Source organism: Phyllostomus hastatus, unplaced genomic scaffold (assembly GCF_019186645.2).
Source record: "Phyllostomus hastatus isolate PE091 unplaced genomic scaffold, TTU_PhHast_1.1 phas_contig_549, whole genome shotgun sequence".
Classification (NCBI taxonomy): domain Eukaryota; kingdom Metazoa; phylum Chordata; class Mammalia; order Chiroptera; family Phyllostomidae; genus Phyllostomus; species Phyllostomus hastatus.
The window spans coordinates 1,441,233-1,461,857 of NW_025333907.1; the positions used below are offsets into that span (position 1 = coordinate 1,441,233).

The following is a 20,625-nucleotide window of genomic DNA, read 5'->3' on the forward strand; positions in this document are numbered from 1 at the left end:
AACCTGCAGAAAACATAAATGAGTATATCACAGTTTACATTCCTATTGATGGATTCCTGGGTGGTTCCAGTTTGGGGCTATTATGAATAAAGCTACTTAGAACCTTCTTGTAATCTTTTTGTTGAAATGTGATTTTTACTTTCTTGGGTAAGTATCTAGGAGCTGAAGGATTTTTCAGAATATATAGCCATCCCCTCCCCCTCCCAGTGTTATTAAGGGTAATTGACATTCATTACTGTATAAGTTTAAGGTACACAGTGTAATGGTTTGACATACATATATTGTAAATTACTATAATCACTTAGTATCTATCATCTCATAGGTGAAATAAAGAGAAAAAATTTTCTTTGTGATGAGTGCTCTTACGATTTACTCTATTAACAAGTTTCCTATATGTCCTATAGTGGTTTTAGCTATAATCATCACATTGTACATCCATCATGTCCCTAGTACTTCTATCCTATTTACTACGGGGAATTTTGCCTTTTGACTACCTTCCTCCAATTTCCCCTCCACTGCTGGTAAGCACATGAGTTTGGTGTTGAATTTGTTTTTAAGTTTCCCATGGAAGTAAGATCATTTGCTTAGCATAATGCCCTCAAGGTCCATTTATGTTGTAAATGGCAGAATTTGTGCTCTCTCTCTCTCTCTCTCTTTCATGGCTGAATAATGGAATATGTAGTTTCTCAATCTGTCTTTTCACCTACCTCCCTAGCTGACTCTGTTGTGACCACATTAGAAATCAACATGTGGAAAGAAACACTACAACAGGTGGTATTCTGAGGTAGGGGGCAGGAGGGGATGAGAATGTGAGGGGAAAAGAGTAGTACAACAGAGAATGTCCCAAGGTTGCAAAACATTTATAACCATTTTCTTTTTTTGGTATGGTAACAGTGAGGGTTGAGGAGAGGGCCAGGAAGATACCCTGGATTTCCCGGAAGGTTATTCAGAGGAGCCAACAAAACAGAGAAGCTGAGGGAAGTAAGCAAGTTCTCCAGAGACTGGGGGTGAAGTGAGACTGAGCAGAACTTCCACTCCCTTAATTGTGTTTTAGTTCCAAGGGACCACTAGGTGGCAACTGTGTTCCATGATGAGTTTTCATTAGCTCTTGAGATGAATAAGGGAAGGTGAGCTGCATCAGAGTCAGGTCATGCCAGAGTTGTTTAGCATTTGTTCCCTTTGAGCCCCCTCCTTTCTCTCTTCTAATAACCCCAACTTTAGATAACATAACTTAGACACAAATAGGTTCCCTGACTTCAGGCAGCCTGAACTCCAGAAGCTATGAGTCTTCTTTAGTAAAAAGGAGAAGGGATGTGCCCTGGCTGGGTGGTTCAGTTGGTTGGAGCTAGCCCACCTACACCAAAAGGTTGCTGGTTTGATCCTCAGTTGGGAGGTTGGGGCATGTTCTGGAAGTAACCGATCAATCTGTCTCTCTTTCTTTCCACCCCTTCCTCTCTCTCTAAATTTAATTTACCCTACAGATAAACCCATATGTACTTAAAGGGATGTGTTTGCAGTTATTCATAGCAACATTGTTGGTAACAGCAAAAGATTAGAAACAATTTACAATGGATATTAGCCAAAAGGCCAGAGAAGTGATTAGACACAATTTAACTGTTTATTAATATGTGACTGGTTAAGCCCTGCTGGTATAGCTCAGTAGACTGAGTGTGGGCTGTGATTCAAAGGGTCATTGGTTTGCTTTCCAGACAGGGCACATGCCTGGGTTGTGGGCCAGGTATCTGGTAGGGGGCACATGAGAGGCAACCACACATTGATATTTCTCTCCCTCTCTTTCTCCTTCCCTTCTTCTCTCTCTAAAAATAAATAAATAAAATCTTTAAAATTTTTTAAAAAAATATGTGACTGGTTAAGCAAATTTTGTCACATGAATGGAATACAATGCAAGTATTAAAAAGAACAAGGAAACTCTTTATGTACTGATGTGATACGATCATTGTGTCTCATTGCTTTGAATTTATTCATGTCTAGCTGAAAAGATGACCGAAGAAAGTATTGTTTTAGGTGTATGAATTTTCACAAATTTTGGCAAGGAAGGAAAGGGCAAATATTGAGTAAAAAGCTTGGAGTCTCTGCCAAATCCTACCCCTTTGTCTATTCACCATTCTTGGATACTCTTCTCTGCAAATAGAAGTAGTTCCATCCTTCCCCAGGGTGACAGCCTGAAGTTTTATTTTGAAGTTTTAGACTCATTCAGGTCTGCAAGTGTTTCTTTGTGGTAAATGCTCCATAAACTTACAAGAATCCTCAACTTCCAGACTCCAAATATACGATGGAGCAATAGTGATGAAGTGTCCTCAATGGAAACTTCCAACAGAGCACAGAAAAGTGAAGAGGATGTAGCAGGCACAACCGTACTGCAATTAACCAAGGCCAGTGGACAGGAAAGTAAGAACTCCCTGCCCTGACAGTGGAAGAGGTTTCTTAGCTGCTTTGGAAGTAGTTGCCCTCTATCTAGAGGTTGTACACCACCCTTTATGGCTGCTGGCTCTACGCTGTTGGATTTCTTGTTTTTGTTTTTTTTTAAAATCACAGTTTTAAAAGTTTTTTAAAGTTTAAATTTATTGGGGTAATGTTGGTTAATAGAATCATATAAATTTCAAGTGTATATTTCTGTGATACAAGATCTGTATATTGCACTGTGTGCCCAGCACCCAAAGTCAAACCATCTCCCATCACCATTTATTAGGTCCTGTTCACCCCAACCATCCCTATTGTATTTCTTGTTTCTTATTTTCTGAGGCCATACCTTAGAAGGACATTGGAGGGTATACATTTCTTGGGTAGTATAATGCATTTCTAGCCCTGACCGGGTAACTCAGTTGAAGCATTGTCCCATACATCAAAAGGTTGCAAGTTGATCCATGGTCAGGGCACATACCTAGGTTGTGGGTTTCATCTCTGGTCGGGGTGCAATGTTTCTGTCTCACATAAATGTTTCTCTCTCTCTTCCTCCCTCTCTACAATCAATTAACATATCCTCAGGTGATGATTTAAAAAAAAAAGCATTTCTAGGAGTCAAGAATGCAGGTGAAATGGGTAAACTCTGTATTGGAAAAGCAAAAACCTTAGGGGTGACATGAAGGAAAAGGAAAGGCTGACTGAATAAAACAATGGATGATTGAAGGATTTTTGAAAAGTTCAATATATTACGGTAACATAGGTTAACAACCCATAAGTTTTAGGTGCACAATTCTGTAATACATCATCTGTATATTGCATTGTGTGCCCACCACTCAAAGTCTAGCCTTCTGGGCAAAGAACTTTTGGTAACAAGACTACCTAACATGTATTTTGTGGGCTTGTGTGTGTGTGTGTGTGTGTGTGTGTGTGTGTGTGTGTTTTGCCAATGAGTTAGGAAAGTATGTTATACAATGAAGGACAATTTATGAGTGATCATTTGCAGAAAGCAAGGAAAAAGGCTGAGTTATATTGTGAGTTGATTTATTTGAAAACAAAGTTGTAAGGCAACAGCCAGAGTGCTTTATTTGAAATAGAAAGTGAAACTCTAAGGTGTTTATGAAAATATAAACCACATGAAGATTTGTAAAAATTGTGGGCATGGGGCTGAGAGTTCACTGGACATGGCTCAACTCATGACATGATGGTCAGAGATAACTTTAATTGGACATCAAAGGTTCTCACTTGGCACCTGTATGATACTATGTTTATTGATTCATTAATTCAGTAACTGTTCATTGAGTGTCTGTCACATACCAGGCACTATTTTACACATAGGGGATTGGAATCCATTAGAGAACAGTACAGATCAAATCCCTGCCCTCAGATAGCTTACATTTTCATTATGTAAAGGAAATCATACCAAGTACTGTAAATAGTGATTATACGATTTCATGCCAAGGAATTCGATAGTTTGTATGAAATGCTCAATTTCTTGAAAGTCAGAGTTTATAAAAATTGACAGAAATCTAAAGTCTGAAGATTTTAATAACTACTAAAGAAATAGAACCTAATATTAAAAGCCTTCCTGTAAAGAAGACCCGAGACCCAGTGGGCTTCACTGGTGAATTTCTGTAAACATTTATAACACATATAACACCAGAGAATAGCATCAGAGGAATCACTTCCCAGCACTTTTTAGAAGGCTGTTATATGTTTGATATGAAACTTGACACAGACATTAGAAGAAAGTAGAAGAACAGATCAGTTTTACATAAACATAAAATGAGAAATTGCAAACAAAGCAAGTGATATTAATTAGAAATATGTATAATAAATCATGCCCAAATGTGGTTTATTCTGGGAAAAAGTGGGTAGCCAAACATTAAAAAATAAATGTGATTTATAATGATATAAATGAAAGGATAAATATAATCACCTTAATATATTCAGAAATACATTTCACACACTGCAATAGCTATTCGTGAGTTAAAAAGGAAGAAACTGTTTAGTTACATGGGAGTAAAAAACACTTCCATAGTCTGATTTTAAGAAAGTTTACAAAAAAGCCACAGCAAATATCTTACTAAATGGTGAAATACCAAAGTTTTCCCCATAATATACTCTCTCAGCTAAGCTTTCCAGATTCCCCATCATTCACTTCTCTTGTACTCTTTCCCACCTCTACTTACCTCAGGATATAGCCTGAGGTACTAAAACCAGACAGGACACCAATATATCCTTACGTCCATTTTCTTTCTTGCCATTCATGGGGCACCAAAGTAGGATGAGGCAGGAACTGGGAGCAGGGTAGGCAGAGTTTGAAAATGTCCCCCAGCCCCAGTCACATTGCCTGTAACTCAGCCTCTGTAGGAGGTGAAACAGATTTAGTTGTTGTGTCACTGGTCGGGGCTGAGTCCTCTATTGGGCCTGAGTCCTCTGTCAGGGCCCTCTCTAGACTGGCTGGTAGGGATTGGATTAGTCTCTCTCGGAAGTCTCGGCCCACAAAGACATAGAGCATTGGGTTGAGGCAGCTGTTGAAGTATGCCAAGGAGCTCATTGGGTATAACAAGATATTAATGACTTTGTATTTACCCTCAAACATTATCTCTCTGAACCAAACTGTTCCCAGAAGGGCATTCAGTTGAAAGGGAAACCAGCAAATGAAGAAGGAGGCCACAACAGCAGCGAGGACCCGTAAGGGACGGCTGGAATTAATCATGTCTTTCTTTCGGATTTTGGCAGCAATGAGCCCATAGCAGATAGCGACGATGGACATTGGCATAAGGAATCCAATCATAAACCGGATGATCCCTCTGGCTGTCAGCACAGTGATGGTCACCTTAATCCTATCTTCAGTGGTGTTAGCCCAGGGTGCAAAGTTGAAAGTACAGTACGTATTCCCTGAGATATCCCTTATAGTAGTCACAAAAAGGACAATTTGCAAGGTAAGGACTACTGCAAGAATCCAGGGTCCAATGATTAGTTTTGTAGCCAGACTTACAGTGCGGTGGTTCTGGGCCCAGACTGGATGCAGGACACAAATACAGCGGTCCAGAGCAATGAAGGCAATGAGGAAGACACTCCCAAACAGGTTAATGTCCACGATGATGTAAATTAACTTGCACAGGAACCAACCAAAAGGCCAATGTTCTTTCATGGCCATTGAGACCATGAGGAATGGTAGAGTGGCAATGAAAGAGAGGTCGGCTAAGGCCAAGTTCAGGTAACACAAGGTAGTGACTGTGCGTGCCATCCGGAATCCAGCTACCCAGATCACAAACCCATTGCCCAGGATGCCGAGGACAAAGGTGATCCCATGAACCACCAATGAGGTGATTTGGAGAGCAATGAACACAGGAGACTTAAAGAGATTCTCATGAGATGCATTCAGAGAGATGATGGAGGAGTTGGTTTCCATCCTGTTGTCCACACCTGAAACATTTCAGCAATGGGATTTTGTCAGCTGTGAAACCATCCTACAGCATTTCTGTTCAGACCAACATCAACATGCACTATATATAACTTCCTCACCAAATGGGATACCCACTCTACTGAACCTTGTGCTCAGTCACTATACATTTGACAAACTCTTGGCTGCTCCCCTGGGAAAAGACAGTTCTCCATATTTCCATAATTATTAATATGCATTCCACCTATTAGGCTGATTACTTAACCAAGAGGTTAGAAGGCTCCTGTCCATTGGCAGAAGACTGAGCTGAGGGTGTATAAAAAACAGAAAATTGATGGGAGGCATGTTCATCACAGTGAGGGAGGCACTAGACTCAGAGTCAGTAGGGTCCCATCATCTCCCACCCATGACTCAATGCATAGATGCCAGCTGGCTCTGCAAACTCTGCCAGCCCCGGGTTCTGGCAGGCTCCCACCCAGCTCCTGTCCCTTCCCTCTGTGAGAACCCTTGATCTGTGGTGCTGTTTGTCTCACCATACTCCTCTCACATGGCTCTTAGGGATTGCATGTGTGACTATGTTGTTAGTCTCAGAGTGTGGTTTAGGTTTATACTTAAAGAGGATCTTGAACAGGTACTGGAAATATGTTCCATCTTGTGGTGTCTGTGCTGCAGCAAGTCTGCAAAGGGGCCCCTTTTCTATACTAAACGCTCTGTTTTTTCATTGTGTCTGTTTGATATGGAGTTCTCCTCTGCTTGGGATGCAAAGAATTTCTATCCACTGTGTAGCTTTAGTGTCTGTGGCATAAAGAAACAAGATGAGTAGATAGTCAATATTTGTGTGGCTCTTATCAAAGACCATGCATTATTTTTAAGTGTGGGTCTAGTTACATATACAGAGATCCAGTGTAACCTACATACAACTCATAATGTCCATTGTTTCCAGTTTTTCATGAGAATAAATTGATATTCTGAACAATTACAAGACCTGTAGAAGTCACTAAAGAGGTAAGTGGCAGAGGGAGGACTTCAATCCAGCTTGATGTGACATCCAAGTCCTTTCTCTGCTACTCAACTGTGACAGACACTGCTGGAATCCCACCCAACACCCATTCTCTCATTCTTCTTTGCTAACCAGACCCAAGTATATGTAGTTACTCACTCTTCAGGGAAGATGTTCCCCTCCATCTTTGGAGCCAAATTCTGATTAGTCTCACTGGCAAATGGAATCTACTCTCCTTTGCAAAGGAGTATTTTAACAGTTAGTACAGGACTGAATTCTTTGTTCTGGGGGAATGTCTTGTACACTGTAGGATGTTTAGAAGCATCCCCAGCCTCCACCTGCTACATGCCATTACCAGCCTCCTTCTGTTGTCACAACCAAAAGTCTCTACAGATATTGTGAAGTGTCCCATGGGGGAAGGTACCCCACTTGAGGGTGCAATTGGATTTAGACCACAGATTTCATAGTGTAGAGTGCTGGGCTGAGGAGGTAGGCCAGTCTGCATTCTAATATCCTCACTGACACCTGTCCAGTGACAGCGATATAGCTGTGAATTTCAGTTTCCTCCTCTACAGAATGATGGGCATTTGGGGTGAAGACTGGTTCCTAGGTGAAGATTAGCTAAAGATAGACATGGAAATCTTTTAGGCTGAACTGGGTGCCTTTAACACATGGGAACTCTTGGTGCTCCCTGGGCTCTGCCCTGTGTCCTGGGATTCAGTCCTGGTTTATACATTGTGGAAACTCAAGTTCAGGTCAAGAACAATGCTTGTGATAATCATAATTACTGCTTATGAATGTGTTGTATGTGCTAAGAGCTCTTCTAACCCTCACCACAACTCTATTCTTATGGCTCTTGAGATTTGCATGAGTGAAAGCATGTGAAGCACTAAACATTCTTTGTGAAGTTTTAAATAGGGATGATGTCCATTATAATTAGTATAACCATTGTACAGATGAAGTGAGACTTACACTGGCTTTCATTACTTGTTAAAGCCCCCAGTTAGAAAGAGGTAGGGCCCAAATTTGAGCTCCACTAGATAGGTTCCACCAGAAATGTGCTCTTAACTTTCTCCTACCCAATAGTTCCTGGACAGGGGCAGGTTCTCTCTACCCACCCACTGTGCATCCTACAAGGACCTCAGAAGATATGATGAGCTTGAAAATCTCTAAATTATTGGTTGAAACATGTTGACACAACAAGGAAGGATGATTGTGCTATGGCAGGTGGGGAAAGGCCAATGAGGCAGAGTTGTGAACTTAGGGGCCTGCTCTCTCAGTCCAGGGTAGGGGAGAACCTGTGTGTCCCAGGTGGTACTTGGATGCATTACGATGCCTGCTATTTGGTGACTCTTAAAGGTGCCAATCACTGTACAATTTATCATCTCCAGTGACAACATCCTTGGTTTGGATAAGTAAAATCATTCATGACCTTGACAGAGGAAGCAACTTGCTCAGTATCACAATTACTAAGGGTGCAACTGTATTTAGACCACAGATTTCACACACAAACTTAGTAGTTCCTTGTTATTTTACTCTATTTCTTCATGATGTTCACATTTCCATGCTTTGAAGTAATTGTTTCAGTTCTGCTTTCTCCTCAAAGTTCCTAATCTCCTCTGCATTGCTGCTCTCAGCTGATGCCCATTCCTCATGAGAAAATGGTAGTAATTGTGAATGTTGTAACTTTCTGTCTCCCAAACCCTCCCATTTATCTGTACCTGTTACAGTGAATCCAGAGTGCTTGTTCCTTCCCCCTTCACATTTGCTCTGGATCCCTCTCTCCCTCACCTTCCCAAGAATTTTTCTCTTGCAGGATCACTTTTCATTCCTGCCAGAACATCCCCAAGATTTTCCTTCTACTAGATCATTCTATCACACAGACATGATCATCTCTCATCCCTTCACAAGGCAACCATCCTTGGCCCATGTTCCTTTCCAGCTTCAGCCCTGTTCTTGCAAGAAAATTCTGTTAGTGAAGGGGATTCACAGCCACAGCTAGAAGGTAGTGTCTCCACCTGTCATCTCACCTTTCTCCTAAACTCACACATACTGACTTGGGTCCTGACCATGCCATGGGCTGTGCTCCCCTGAAGGACACTGATGGTCTCCATGTCCCTGCTCCAGGGGTGCGTTTTCAGTTCTTACCCTATAGCTCAGTGATGTGGGCACATAAACCCCTTTATTTTTCTAAAAACACATCCTCTTATGCCTTCAGATGATGAAATGCACACACAATAGATTCTTGGTTGTCTCTATAGCTATGTAGTCCAACTCATCTCAGTGCAGTTTCTCTTCAAACCTAACATTACCTAAACCAAAGTCCTTTTAATTTTAATCATTCAAGTACAGTTTTCTGCCTTTTACTCCCATCTCAGCCCACCCCCCAGCCCTCCCACTTCCCTCCTGTTTCTACCCCTCAATTACCAAACTCTAAATTAATGCTTCCATCCTCCCAAATCTGCCACTCTGAATATTCTGTGTCTGTTTGGAACTTAACACTCAGTTGTTAAATTTCCAAATCTACCACACCACTGGATTCCCTTTCCATGACCATCAAATTCAGATAAATCACTCACTCTATCTACAAAGTTACTAAGTCTCTGTGTGGAATCATTTTTATCACCACCACTTTTGTCTCTGGCTCTTGTCTGGCTGCTTATTTGCACTAACCTTGCAAATAGCTTGTTCTTGCCACTGATGCTGCCCCCCACCCTGATCCATTCTCCAGACATAAGCCGAATGATGTTTTAGAAACACTAATCATCCATGAGATTATGCTCCTCAACACCTTCCAATGGCTTTCCAACTCCTAACTCAAGTTTACCAAGCCCTCCTGGTTCTGACCTGTGTGCCCCTCAGACTCACTCACATATTCGATGTCCTTTCATATACTGTGATGGATCCACACTGCATTCCTTCCATTCCTTGAATATGCCAACCTCATTCCCTTCTCAGGGCTTTTGCTTCTCTGTTCCTTCTGCCCTCTATGCTGTTCCTTTCAAGCTTTTCACATCTGGTTCTTTTGGAATATTCTTACCTCAGCTTAGGTATTATATCCTCAGAGAAGTCATACCTGACCCACAGTAGAAAGCAGCCACCCCAGGAACAGCCTATGTCACCAGGTGGTGTTTCTGCTTATTTGTTCATTCATTTGTGTTTTATTCCAAATACCCTCCACATTAGTATGTAAGCTGCAGAAGACTGTCTAGTTCTTCCAGTGCTCTGTCTCCATAGTGATGCTGACCAATAGAACCATCAATGTGAGCCTCATATGTGACTTACAATTTATAAAGTATAAGAAATTAATTTTAATAAAACATTAATTTTAATATATTTTATTCACGTCAATAAATACAGAATATCATTTGAATACATAACCCATCTAAGAATTGTCACTGAGGTATTTAGCACTCTTTTTTTGTACTGTCTTTGAATATACTAAATACATTTCTGACTACAGCACCTCTGAGGTCAGACTAGCAAGAGCTTAGTAACCATATGTGGGAAGTGGATTCTTATTGGACAGCCCCAGCTTTAGAGTCAAGCTTTGAACTTACCACCAGCTGAGATCTTGTTCTTGTGGCCAGTTCCTGGCTTCCTGTGGAGTAACTCAGGCTGGAAGGGCTTTAGCAGATGAAGGACAAGGGGAGGGGCAATGGGACTCAACCAATCAGGTAAGTCAGAGCTTCTTACAGTTTATTTGGTCAGCTTACTCTTTTTAGAACCTTAACTTCTGAATATTTCCCCTATCTCCCACCTTCTACTGGAAATGGGAGTTCCATCCTCTAAATTTCAAGGGTCATGGATTATGGGTGTCCAGGCCCTTTCTTATTATGAAATTTAGGAAAGTGAAAGAAACAATTACTGAGGTGAGAGGATTTGGAGGCAAGCAATAAAAAACAGGTCATGGTTAAACAAAAATTTGTTTCTGCACTGAAACAAAACTTCTGATACTATATGTGTGTTTTACACCAAGAAATTCTCCAATTCTCTGTGGACCTGAACTGGGTGTTCTACCATTCAGTTCAGTCTGACACTGTCTATCTGGAATGAGAGTCATATCCCACAAGGTAAAAGTCTCGGGGCTGCAAGGCTATCCCTCACTTCAGATGCCACTTGGGAGTCCCAGGTTGTCCATTGTAGTTATGACTGAACAGCTGTCCATCAGGGGTTCCCATGGCCCCCTTTTCAGGCAGGATGATTGGCTAGAATGGTTCACAGAACCCAGGAAGGAATTTACTTACGTCTTACAGTTCATTATTAAGAATACAACTCAATAGCAGCCAGATCAGAGATATGCATAGAAGAGGTATGGGGGGGTGTATGTATGCAGAGTCTTATTTTCTCACTGGGTGCCACCCCCCAGCACCTTGATGTGTTTAGCAACAGGAAGCTCATGAAATCTTACTGTTCAAGACTTTTATAAAGTGGTTCAGTAAAAAAAAAAAAAAGAGTTTTATAGAGCTTAATGTCCAGCACCCTCCCAACTCCCATTCCCAGAGGTTGGTGTGTTGAGCTAAAATTTCCAAAGGCTTTTATCACCTGGTTCCACTGAGGGTACCTAGGGACCCAACCTAACTCACCTCATTAGCATAAATTCTGGAGTGATCCAAAGGGGTCTTTATGAATAAAAAGACACTTCTAGCATTCACAAAATTTTGCAAGTGTTTAGAAGCCATTTACAAGAACCAGGGATGGAGACCAAACTATATATTTTTGTATTTGAATATTTATTTTTAGTTCATCTTTGCCAAAGAATCAGGATGTTGTGTTATGCATTAGATGACATTTTGTGAGTGATGATTTGCAGAAACCAAGAAAAAAGGCTGGCTAATATTACAGATCGATTTATTTCAAAACAAAGATATGAGTCAACAGTTAGCCAGAGTACTGTATTTGAAACAGAAAGTCAAAACTGAGGTGTTCCTAAAAATATAAACCATGTAAGGATTTGTAAATTTGGGGAATAGTACTGGGAGTTTGAGAAGCACAGCCCAATACATGATTAATTCAGAGTTCATCTTACTTAGACATTAAAGGTTTTCAGTTGACACCTGTGTGATACTATGTTTTATTGATTCATTAATTCAATAACTCCTCATTGAGTGTCACATGTCAGGCACTATTTTACACATACAGAATCAGGATCCATTCATGAACAATAAAGGCCAAACCTGGCCCTCAGATAGATTACATTGTTATTATGTAAAGGTAACTGTGTCAAGTACTGTATATACTGTATGTGGTTATCATGCTGTTTCATGACAATGAATTTGAAAGTTTGGATAAAATAGCTAAATTCTTTGGAAGTCATTGGTTACCAAAACCGACAGAAGAGGAAATAGAAAATCAGAGTAGTCTGATAATTATTAAAGAAATTGAACCTGTTTAGAAGTTTTCTCATAAAGCCCAAGACCCAACTGGCTTCACTGGTGAATTTCTCTAAACTTTTATGAAAGATACAACACCAGAGAATAGAATTGGAGAACTTGCTTCCCACCTCTTTTTACACCTTTTGATGTAAAACTTGACACAGATAGTAAAGAAAAAGAACAAACCCATATATATATATATGGATATATATCTATATATCTATATATATCTATATCTATCTATCTATCTATCTATCTATCTATCTATCTATATATATATGGAAGTTCCAAATATATATGGAAGTTCCAAACCAATCTAGTGAGATTAGTTAGAAATATATAAAATACATCAGGAGCAAGTGTGGTTTATTCTAGGAATACAGGGTAGTTTAATGTTCAAAAAGGATTATAGTTTATGATGATATAAGTAAAACACTAAAAATAATATGATCCTCTTAGTATGTGCAGAACATGCACATGATACAACCCAATAGTTATTCATGATTAAGAAGAAAACTGTTAGTAAATTAGGAATAGGAAACTTCTGTGGTCATATAAAAACAGCTAAAAGCAATCTATAGCAAACATCTTACTTCATGGTGAAATACCAGCATTTTCCTCTTAACATATTTTTCTCATCTAAGCTTTAAGATTCCTCATCACTCTTTCTCTTCTCTTTCCTTGTACTCCCTCCCATCTCCGCTTATCCCAGGGTACATGGACTGAGGTGCCAAAACCAAAAATGACATCAGTAGTACCCTGAGGTCCATTTTTTCCTTCGAAATCAGGGGCACCCAAGTATTCTTTATGATGAGGGCTTCATTGTGGAGAATAAACTACTCACTAATGGGACCACTGCCAGATTGTGTAGCTAGATCCAGCTAGATTCAGGCTAGATCAGAGATTGCTTCCCATAAATCTTCTCAGAGACTTGCCCTGCACCAGCCCTTTGCTCCAGGCATTGCTGCTTCCTGGACTGGGCCATGACCATGCCTGGGTAAGTAGAAGGCAGTGTCTCCTTACTGAGGTGGGTCATTCCCATTCATCCTGCCCTGTCCTATAAACTCCTTAATGCCTTCCATGTGGCACGGGAGATACCTATGTTATCTTGCTGCTGCCGAATCTGAGCCTTGTGTGTATGTTCCCTTAATAAACTCTGAATGTAATGATGGAGCCCTCAGCCTCTTTTGATGGTCTCCTGGCCAGAGAAAATTTACATAACACTCAGTATGACCCAAGGTAAGATGAAGCTGGAAACAAGAGCAGGGTAGAAGCTGGCAGAGTGCAATAATGCACCCAATCACCTGCCATCTCCTACAAATTGGCCTCTGTAGGAAGTGAAACAGATTTGGTTGTTGTGTCACTGGTCGGGGCTGAGTCCTTTGTTAGGGCCCTGACCAGGCTGGCTGGCAGGGAGTGGATCACTCTCTTTTGAAAGTCCTTGCCCTGGAAGACATAGAGTGTTGGGTTGATGCTGCTGTTGAAGAACGCTAGGAGACCTGTTAGGACTCTTAGATAAAGAAGGATTTTGTACTTCCCTTCAAACAGTATCTCTTTGGTCCAGACTGCAGACAGAAGAAGACACAGTTGACAGGGGAACCAGCAAATGAAGAAGGTGGCCACAACAGCACTGAGGACCCAGAAGGGACGGCTGGAACTAGTCATGCCTTTTTTGCAGATTTTCACAGCAACGAGACTGTAGCAGATAGCAATGATGGACATTGGAAATGTGAAGCCAACGACAAAGCGGCTGATCCCTATGGTTTTCACCAAGGTGAACAACCTGTGCATCTTCTCTTCTTCAGTGATGTTCCCCCAGATTTCAAGGTTAAAACTGCAGTATACATTATTTTCTTCATCCTTTTGTGTAGTAAAGAGGATGAAAGCTGGCAAATTAAGGACTGCTGCAAGAATCCAAGGTACAATAATCACTTTCATAGCCAGACTTACAGTGCGGTGGTTCTGGGCCCAAACTGGACACAAGACGCAAATACAGCGGTCCAGAGCAATGAAGGCAGTGAAGAACACACTTGCCAACAGGTTTGTATCCCCCAAGAAGTTAATTAACTTGCACATGAGCCAGCCAAAAGGCCATTGCCCTTCCCTGGCACTTACAACCATGAAGAATGGCAGAGTGCCAGCGAAGAGGAAGTCGGCTAAGGCCAGGTTGAGACAGCACAAGGTGGTGACTGTGATTGCCATCCGGAATCCAGCCACCCAGATCACAAGCCCATTGCCCAGGATGCTGAGGACACAGATGATTCCTTGCGCCACCATTGTGAAGATATACAGAGCCATGTAGTCAATTGCAATCTTGTCCACACCTGAAACATTTCAGCAATAGGAATTTGTCAGCTGTGAAGCCATCCTACAGCATTTCTGTTCAGATCAACATCAACGTGCACTAAATATAGCTTCCTTGCCAAATGGGATACCCACTCTATTGAACCTTGTGCTCAGTCACTATACATTTGACAAACTCTTGGCTGCTCCCCTGGGAAAAGACAGTTCTCCATATTTCCATAATTATTAATATTCATTCCACCTATTAGGCTGATTACTTAACCAAGAGGGCTAGAAGGCTCCCATCCATCGGCAGAAGACTGAGCTGAGGGTGTATAAAAAACCAGAAAATTGGTGGGAGGCGTGTTTAGCACAGTGAGGGAGGCACTAGACTCAGAGTCAGTAGGGTCCCATCATCTTCCACTCATGACTCAATGCATAGATGCCAGCTGGCTCTGCAAAGTCTGCCAGCCCCAGGTTCTGGCAGGCTCCCACCCAGCTCCTGTCCCTTCCCTCTGTGAGAACCCTTGATCTGTGGTGCTGTTTGTCTCACCATGCTCCTCTCACATGGCTCTTAGGGATTGCATGTGTGACTATGTTGTTAGTCTCAGAGTGTGGTTTAGGTTTATACTTAAAGAGGATCTTGAACAGGTACTGGAAATATGTTCCATCTTGTGGTGTCTGTGCTGCAGCAAGTCTGCAAAGGGGCCCCTTTTCTATACTAAACGCTCTGTTTTTTCATTGTGTCTGTTTGATATGGAGCTCTCCTCTGTTTGGGATGCAAAGAATTTCTATCCACTGTGTAGCTTTAGTGTCTGTGGCATAAAGAAACAAGATGAGTAGATAGTCAATATTTGTGTGGCTCTTATCAAAGACCATGCATTATTTTTAAGTGTGGGCCTAGTTACATATACAGAGATCCAGTGTAACCTACATACAACACATAATGTCCATTGTTTCCAGTTTTTCATGAGAATAAATTGATATTCTGAACAATTACAAGACCTGCAGAAGTCACTAAAGAGGTAAGTGGCAGAGGGAGGACTTCAATCCAGCTTGATGTGACATCCAAGTCCTTTCTCTGCTACTCAACTGTGACAGACACTGCTGGAATCCCACCCAACATCCATTCTCTCATTCTTCTTTGCTAACCAAACCCAAGTATATGTAGTTACTCACTCTTCAGGGAAGATGTTCCCCTCCATCTTTGGAGCCAAATTCTGATTAGTCTCACTGGCAAATAGAATCTACTCTCCTTTGCAAAGGAGTATTTTAACAGTTGGTACAGGACTGAATTCTTTGTTCTGGGGGAATGTCTTGTACACTGTAGGATGTTTAGAAGCATCCCCAGCCTCCACCTGCTACATGCCATTACCAGCCTCCTTCTGTTGTCACAACCAAAAGTCTCTACAGACATTGTGAAGTGTCCCATGGGGGAAGGTACCCCACTTGAGGGTGCAATTGGATTTAGACCACAGATTTCATAGTGTAGAGTGCTGGGCTGAGGAGGTAGGCCAGTCTGCATTCTAATATCCTCGCTGACACCTGTCCAGTGACAGCGATATAGCTGTGAATTTCAGTTTCCTCCTCTACAGAATGATGGGCATTTGGGGTGAAGACTGGTTCCTAGGTGAAGATTAGCTAAAGATAGACATGGAAATCTTTTAGGCTGAACTGGGTGCCTTTAACACATGGGAACTCTTGGTGCTCCCTGGGCTCTGCCCTGTGTCCTGGGATTCAGTCCTGGTTTATACATTGTGGAAACTCAAGTTCAGGTCAAGAACAATGCTTGTGATAATCATAATTACTGCTTATGAATGTGTTGTATGTGCTAAGAGCTCTTCTAACCCTCACCACAACTCTATTCTTATGGCTCTTGAGATTTGCATGAGTGAAAGTATGTGAAGCACTAAACATTCTTTGTGAAGTTTTAAATAGGGATGATGTCCATTATAATTAGTATAACCATTGTACAGATGAAGTGAGACTTACACTGGCTTTCACTACTTGTTAAAGCCCCCCAGTTAGAAAGAGGTAGGGGCCCAAATTTGAGCTCCACTAGATAGGTTCCACCAGAAATGTGCTCTTAACTTTCTCCTACCCAATAGTTCCTGGACAGGGGCAGGTTCTCTCTACCCACCCACTGTGCATCCTACAAGGACCTCAGAAGATATGATGAGCTTGAAAATCTCTAAATTATTGGTTGAAACATGTTGACACAACAAGGAAGGATGATTGTGCTATGGCAGGTGGGGAAAGGCCAATGAGGCAGAGTTGTGAACTTAGGGGCCTGCTCTCTCAGTCCAGGGTAGGGGAGAACCTGTGTGTCCCAGGTGGTACTTGGATGCATTACGATGCCTGCTATTTGGTGACTCTTAAAAGGTGCCAATCACTGTACAATTTATCATCTCCAGTGACAACATCCTTGGTTTGGATAAGTAAAATCATTCATGACCTTGACAGAGGAAGCAACTTGCTCAGTATCACAATTACTAAGGGTGCAACTGTATTTAGACCACAGATTTCACACACAAACTTAGTAGTTCCTTGTTATTTTACTCTATTTCTTCATGATGTTCACATTTCCATGCTTTGAAGTAATTGTTTCAGTTCTGCTTTCTCCTCAAAGTTCCTAATCTCCTCTGCATTGCTGCTCTCAGCTGATGCCCATTCCTCATGAGAAAATGGTAGTAATTGTGAATGTTGTAACTTTCTGTCTCCCAAACCCTCCCATTTATCTGTACCTGTTACAGTGAATCCAGAGTGCTTGTTCCTTCCGCCTTCACGTTTGCTCCGGATCCCTCTCTCCCTCACCTTCCCAAGAATTTTTCTCTTGCAGGATCACTTTTCATTCCTGCCAGAACATCCCCAAGATTTTCCTTCTACTAGATCATTCTATCACACAGACATGATCATCTCTCATCCCTTCACAAGGCAACCATCCTTGGCCCATGTTCCTTTCCAGCTTCAGCCCTGTTCTTGCAAGAAAATTCTGTTAGTGAAGGGGATTCACAGCCACAGCTAGAAGGTAGTGTCTCCACCTGTCATCTCACCTTTCTCCTAAACTCACACATACTGACTTGGGTCCTGACCATGCCATGGGCTGTGCTCCCCTGAAGGACACTGATGGTCTCCATGTCCCTGCTCCAGGGGTGCGTTTTCAGTTCTTACCCTATAGCTCAGTGATGTGGACCCATAAACCCCTTTATTTTTCTAAAAACCCATTTTCCTGTGTCTTTAGATGATAAAATGCACACAGAACACACCCTTGGCTATCTTTATAGCCACCTCATCTCCATCTTATTTACTTGCTTCTTCTCCCCTACTTTTAACTCTAAATGTTGGGTATTCCAGGTCATGTCCCTGCCTCTCTCTATCCTCTACTTGTTTCATAAGTAACATTATCCAGTCTCATGGCTTATAATATTCTACTGATAACTTCTGGTTTATGTAATCAGCTTCTCTTCACAGTTTTAGCCTGATATATAATCAACTGACCCTTGACATCTCTCCATAAGAGTCCCATAGGCACCCCAAACCTACTATTGCCTAACCCAAACTCTTAATTCTTCCATCCATTTATGCTATTTACTCTTAATATTCTGTTTCTATTTGGAGCCTGCACATTCAGTTGTTAAACTTCCAAATCTAACACTTATCCTTGATTTCTCTTTTCTAGGCCATCCAATCCAATCCAAGTCAATCAATTTTATCTACAAAGCAACTAAGTTGAAACCTACAATAATTTTTATCATCTTTACCATTGTTCAGAGTTCTTGTCTAGCTGTTTATTTGCACTAACCTTGCAAATAGCTTTGTTTTTGGCAATGATGCAGCACCCCCAGTCCATTCTGTAGACAAAGACAAATGATCTTTTAGAAACACTAACCACAAGTGCTGGTGAGGATGTGGAGAAAAGGGAACCTTAGTGCACTGTTGGTGGGAATCCAGATTGGTGCAACCACTGTGGAAAAAAATATGATATTTCCTTAAAAAAAAAATAGAACTGCCTTTTGACCTGGCAATTCCACTGCTAGTATTATACCCTAAGAATCCTGAAACACCAATTCAAAAGAACCTATGCACTACAATGTTCATAGTAGCATTATTTACAATAGCCAAATGCTGGAAACAACCTAAATGCCCATCAGTAAATGAGTGGATAAAAAAACTGGTACATTTACACAGTGGAATACTATACAGTGGAATACTATGCAGTGGAAAGAAAGAAGAAAGTTCTACCCTTTGCAACAGCATGGATGGAACTAGAGAGTATTATGCTAAGTGAAATAAGCCAAGAGGTGAAGAACAAATACTATATGATCTCACCTATAAGTGGAACCTAATTAACAAAACAAACAAGTGAGCAAAATAGAACCTGAGACAAGGAAATAAAAAACAACCTGACAGTTACCAGAAGGGAGGGGGAAGAAGATAATGGGGAAAAGAAGGGGAAGGGTCAAGTCAAGGAACTTGTGTAAAGGACCCATGGAGAAGGACAGTGGGAGGGGGGTGGGCAGGGCAGGGGAGAGCAATGAGGAAAAAATGGGGAGAACTGTAATTGAACAACAATAAAAAAATAAAAAGAAAACAAGAAAAACTGCTAATTATGCTATATTATTCTGCTCAGCGCTCTGCAATGGTTTCTAAACTACTAACTCAAGCTTACCAAGCCCTCCTGGATCTGCCTTGTGTACCCCTCAGACTCACACATCCACCGTCCTCTCACACACTGTGATGGATCCCCACTGAATTCCTTTCACTTCTTGAACATACCAAGCTCACACCTTCTCAGGGCTTTTGCATCCTCTGTTTCTTCTGCATTCAGTGCCCTTACTTTCAAGTTCCCCACATCTGGCTCTTTCTGAATATTCCTATCTCAGCTTAGATATTATGTCCTCAGAGGCATTCTTCCTGACCCACAGTGCAAAACAGCTAACCCTGGTACAGCCTATCTCACCACACACTGTTCTTATTTATTTTTCCATTTATGTTTTTTGTTCTAAATACCCTCCACATTTGTACATATGCTCCAACAACTATAACATTTTTTCAGTGCTTTATTCAGTGCTATATTTCTACAGTAACTCTGTCCAATAAAAACATAAATGTGAACTATAAGTACAAGCCACATATGTGACTTGCAAGTTTTTACAAAGTAAAAGAAATTAATTTTAGCCCTGGCTGGTGTAGCTCAGTGGATTGAGCTCGGACTGGGAACCAAAGTGTCCCAGGTTCGATTCCCAGCCAGGGTACATGCCTGGGTTGCAGGCCATAACCCCCAGCAACCGCACATTGATGTTTCTCTCTCTGTCTATCTCCCTCCCTTCTCCTCTAAAAATAAACAAATAAAATCTTAAAAAAAAGAAATTAATTTTAACAATACATTAATTAATTTTAATAGTATTTTATTTAACCCAACATATCAAAAAGAACATAGTTGGAACATGTAACTAATATAAGAATTATCAGTGAGCTATGTTGTATTATTTTTTGTAGTAAGTCTTAAATAACTGAATTCATTTCTGACTATGGCACCTCTCAGGTCAGACTTGCAAGAGCTCAGTAACCATATGTGGCAAGGGGATTCTTATTGGGCAGCCCAGGTCTAGAGTTCAGAAGGTATCTGCCACATAGCAAATGTTCAAATAATAATTTTTAAATTGTCAGGCTTCGAACTTACCACCAGCTCAGATCCTGTTCCTGTGACCAGTTCTTGGCTTCTAGTGGAGTAACTCAGGCTGGAGCAGCTTCAGTAGATGCTTTATTGAAGGACAAGGGGGAGGGATGGTGGGATTTGAAACAATCAAGTGACAGAAATTCAGAGCATTGCATCTTTCAATTTCCATAAAGTACTCTTGATATACTGTCAGCAAACTATTTTTAGAAACTCAATGTCTGAATATTCCCCTTACCTCCCACCTTCTGTGGGAGAGAGGAAGTTCAGTCCTCTAAATGTCTAGGGTCAAGAATGCTGGGTGTTTAGTCCCCTTTTCTTTCAGAGATTCAGAAAAATAAAACAATTACTGAGTTTAGAAGAATTAGGGGAACGCAAGAAAAAAATAGAGATGATGGTTAAACAAAAACTTGTTTTCATCTCACACAACATTTCTGACACCAAATGTGTGGGTTTG

The 20,625-nt window shown here is 41.2% G+C and overlaps 2 protein-coding genes across 6 annotated transcripts; both read right to left on the reverse strand.

Moving 5' to 3' along the window:
• Positions 1-2,594: 2,594 nt before the first annotated feature.
• Positions 2,595-20,297, reverse strand: LOC123824156 (N-formyl peptide receptor 2-like). 2 transcript variants are annotated; one of them, XM_045847267.1, is made up of 2 exons: positions 20,175-20,297; positions 2,595-5,856 (listed from the first exon to the last, which is right to left on the reverse strand). In XM_045847267.1, the coding sequence occupies exon 2, from the start codon at positions 5,840-5,842 to the stop codon at positions 4,766-4,768; it is 1,077 nt and encodes a 358-aa protein (XP_045703223.1). In that variant the 5' UTR covers positions 5,843-5,856; positions 20,175-20,297; the 3' UTR covers positions 2,595-4,765. The 2 variants fall into 2 exon arrangements, with proteins under 2 accessions (XP_045703223.1, XP_045703224.1); XM_045847268.1 differs by lacking the exon at positions 20,175-20,297 and adding an exon at positions 10,394-11,439.
• On the reverse strand, positions 11,668-20,306 carry LOC123824157 (N-formyl peptide receptor 2-like). 4 transcript variants are annotated; one of them, XM_045847271.1, is made up of 3 exons: positions 20,175-20,306; positions 18,294-18,455; positions 11,668-14,532 (listed from the first exon to the last, which is right to left on the reverse strand). In XM_045847271.1, exon 3 carries the CDS (start codon positions 14,504-14,506, stop codon positions 13,523-13,525), a length of 984 nt encoding a protein of 327 aa, XP_045703227.1. In that variant the 5' UTR covers positions 14,507-14,532; positions 18,294-18,455; positions 20,175-20,306; the 3' UTR covers positions 11,668-13,522. The 4 variants fall into 4 exon arrangements, with proteins under 4 accessions (XP_045703227.1, XP_045703226.1, XP_045703225.1 ...); XM_045847270.1 differs by having other exon boundaries at positions 18,294-18,342; positions 20,175-20,283; XM_045847269.1 differs by lacking the exon at positions 18,294-18,455 and having other exon boundaries at positions 20,175-20,304.
• Between the last annotated feature and the right edge of the window lie 319 nt (positions 20,307-20,625).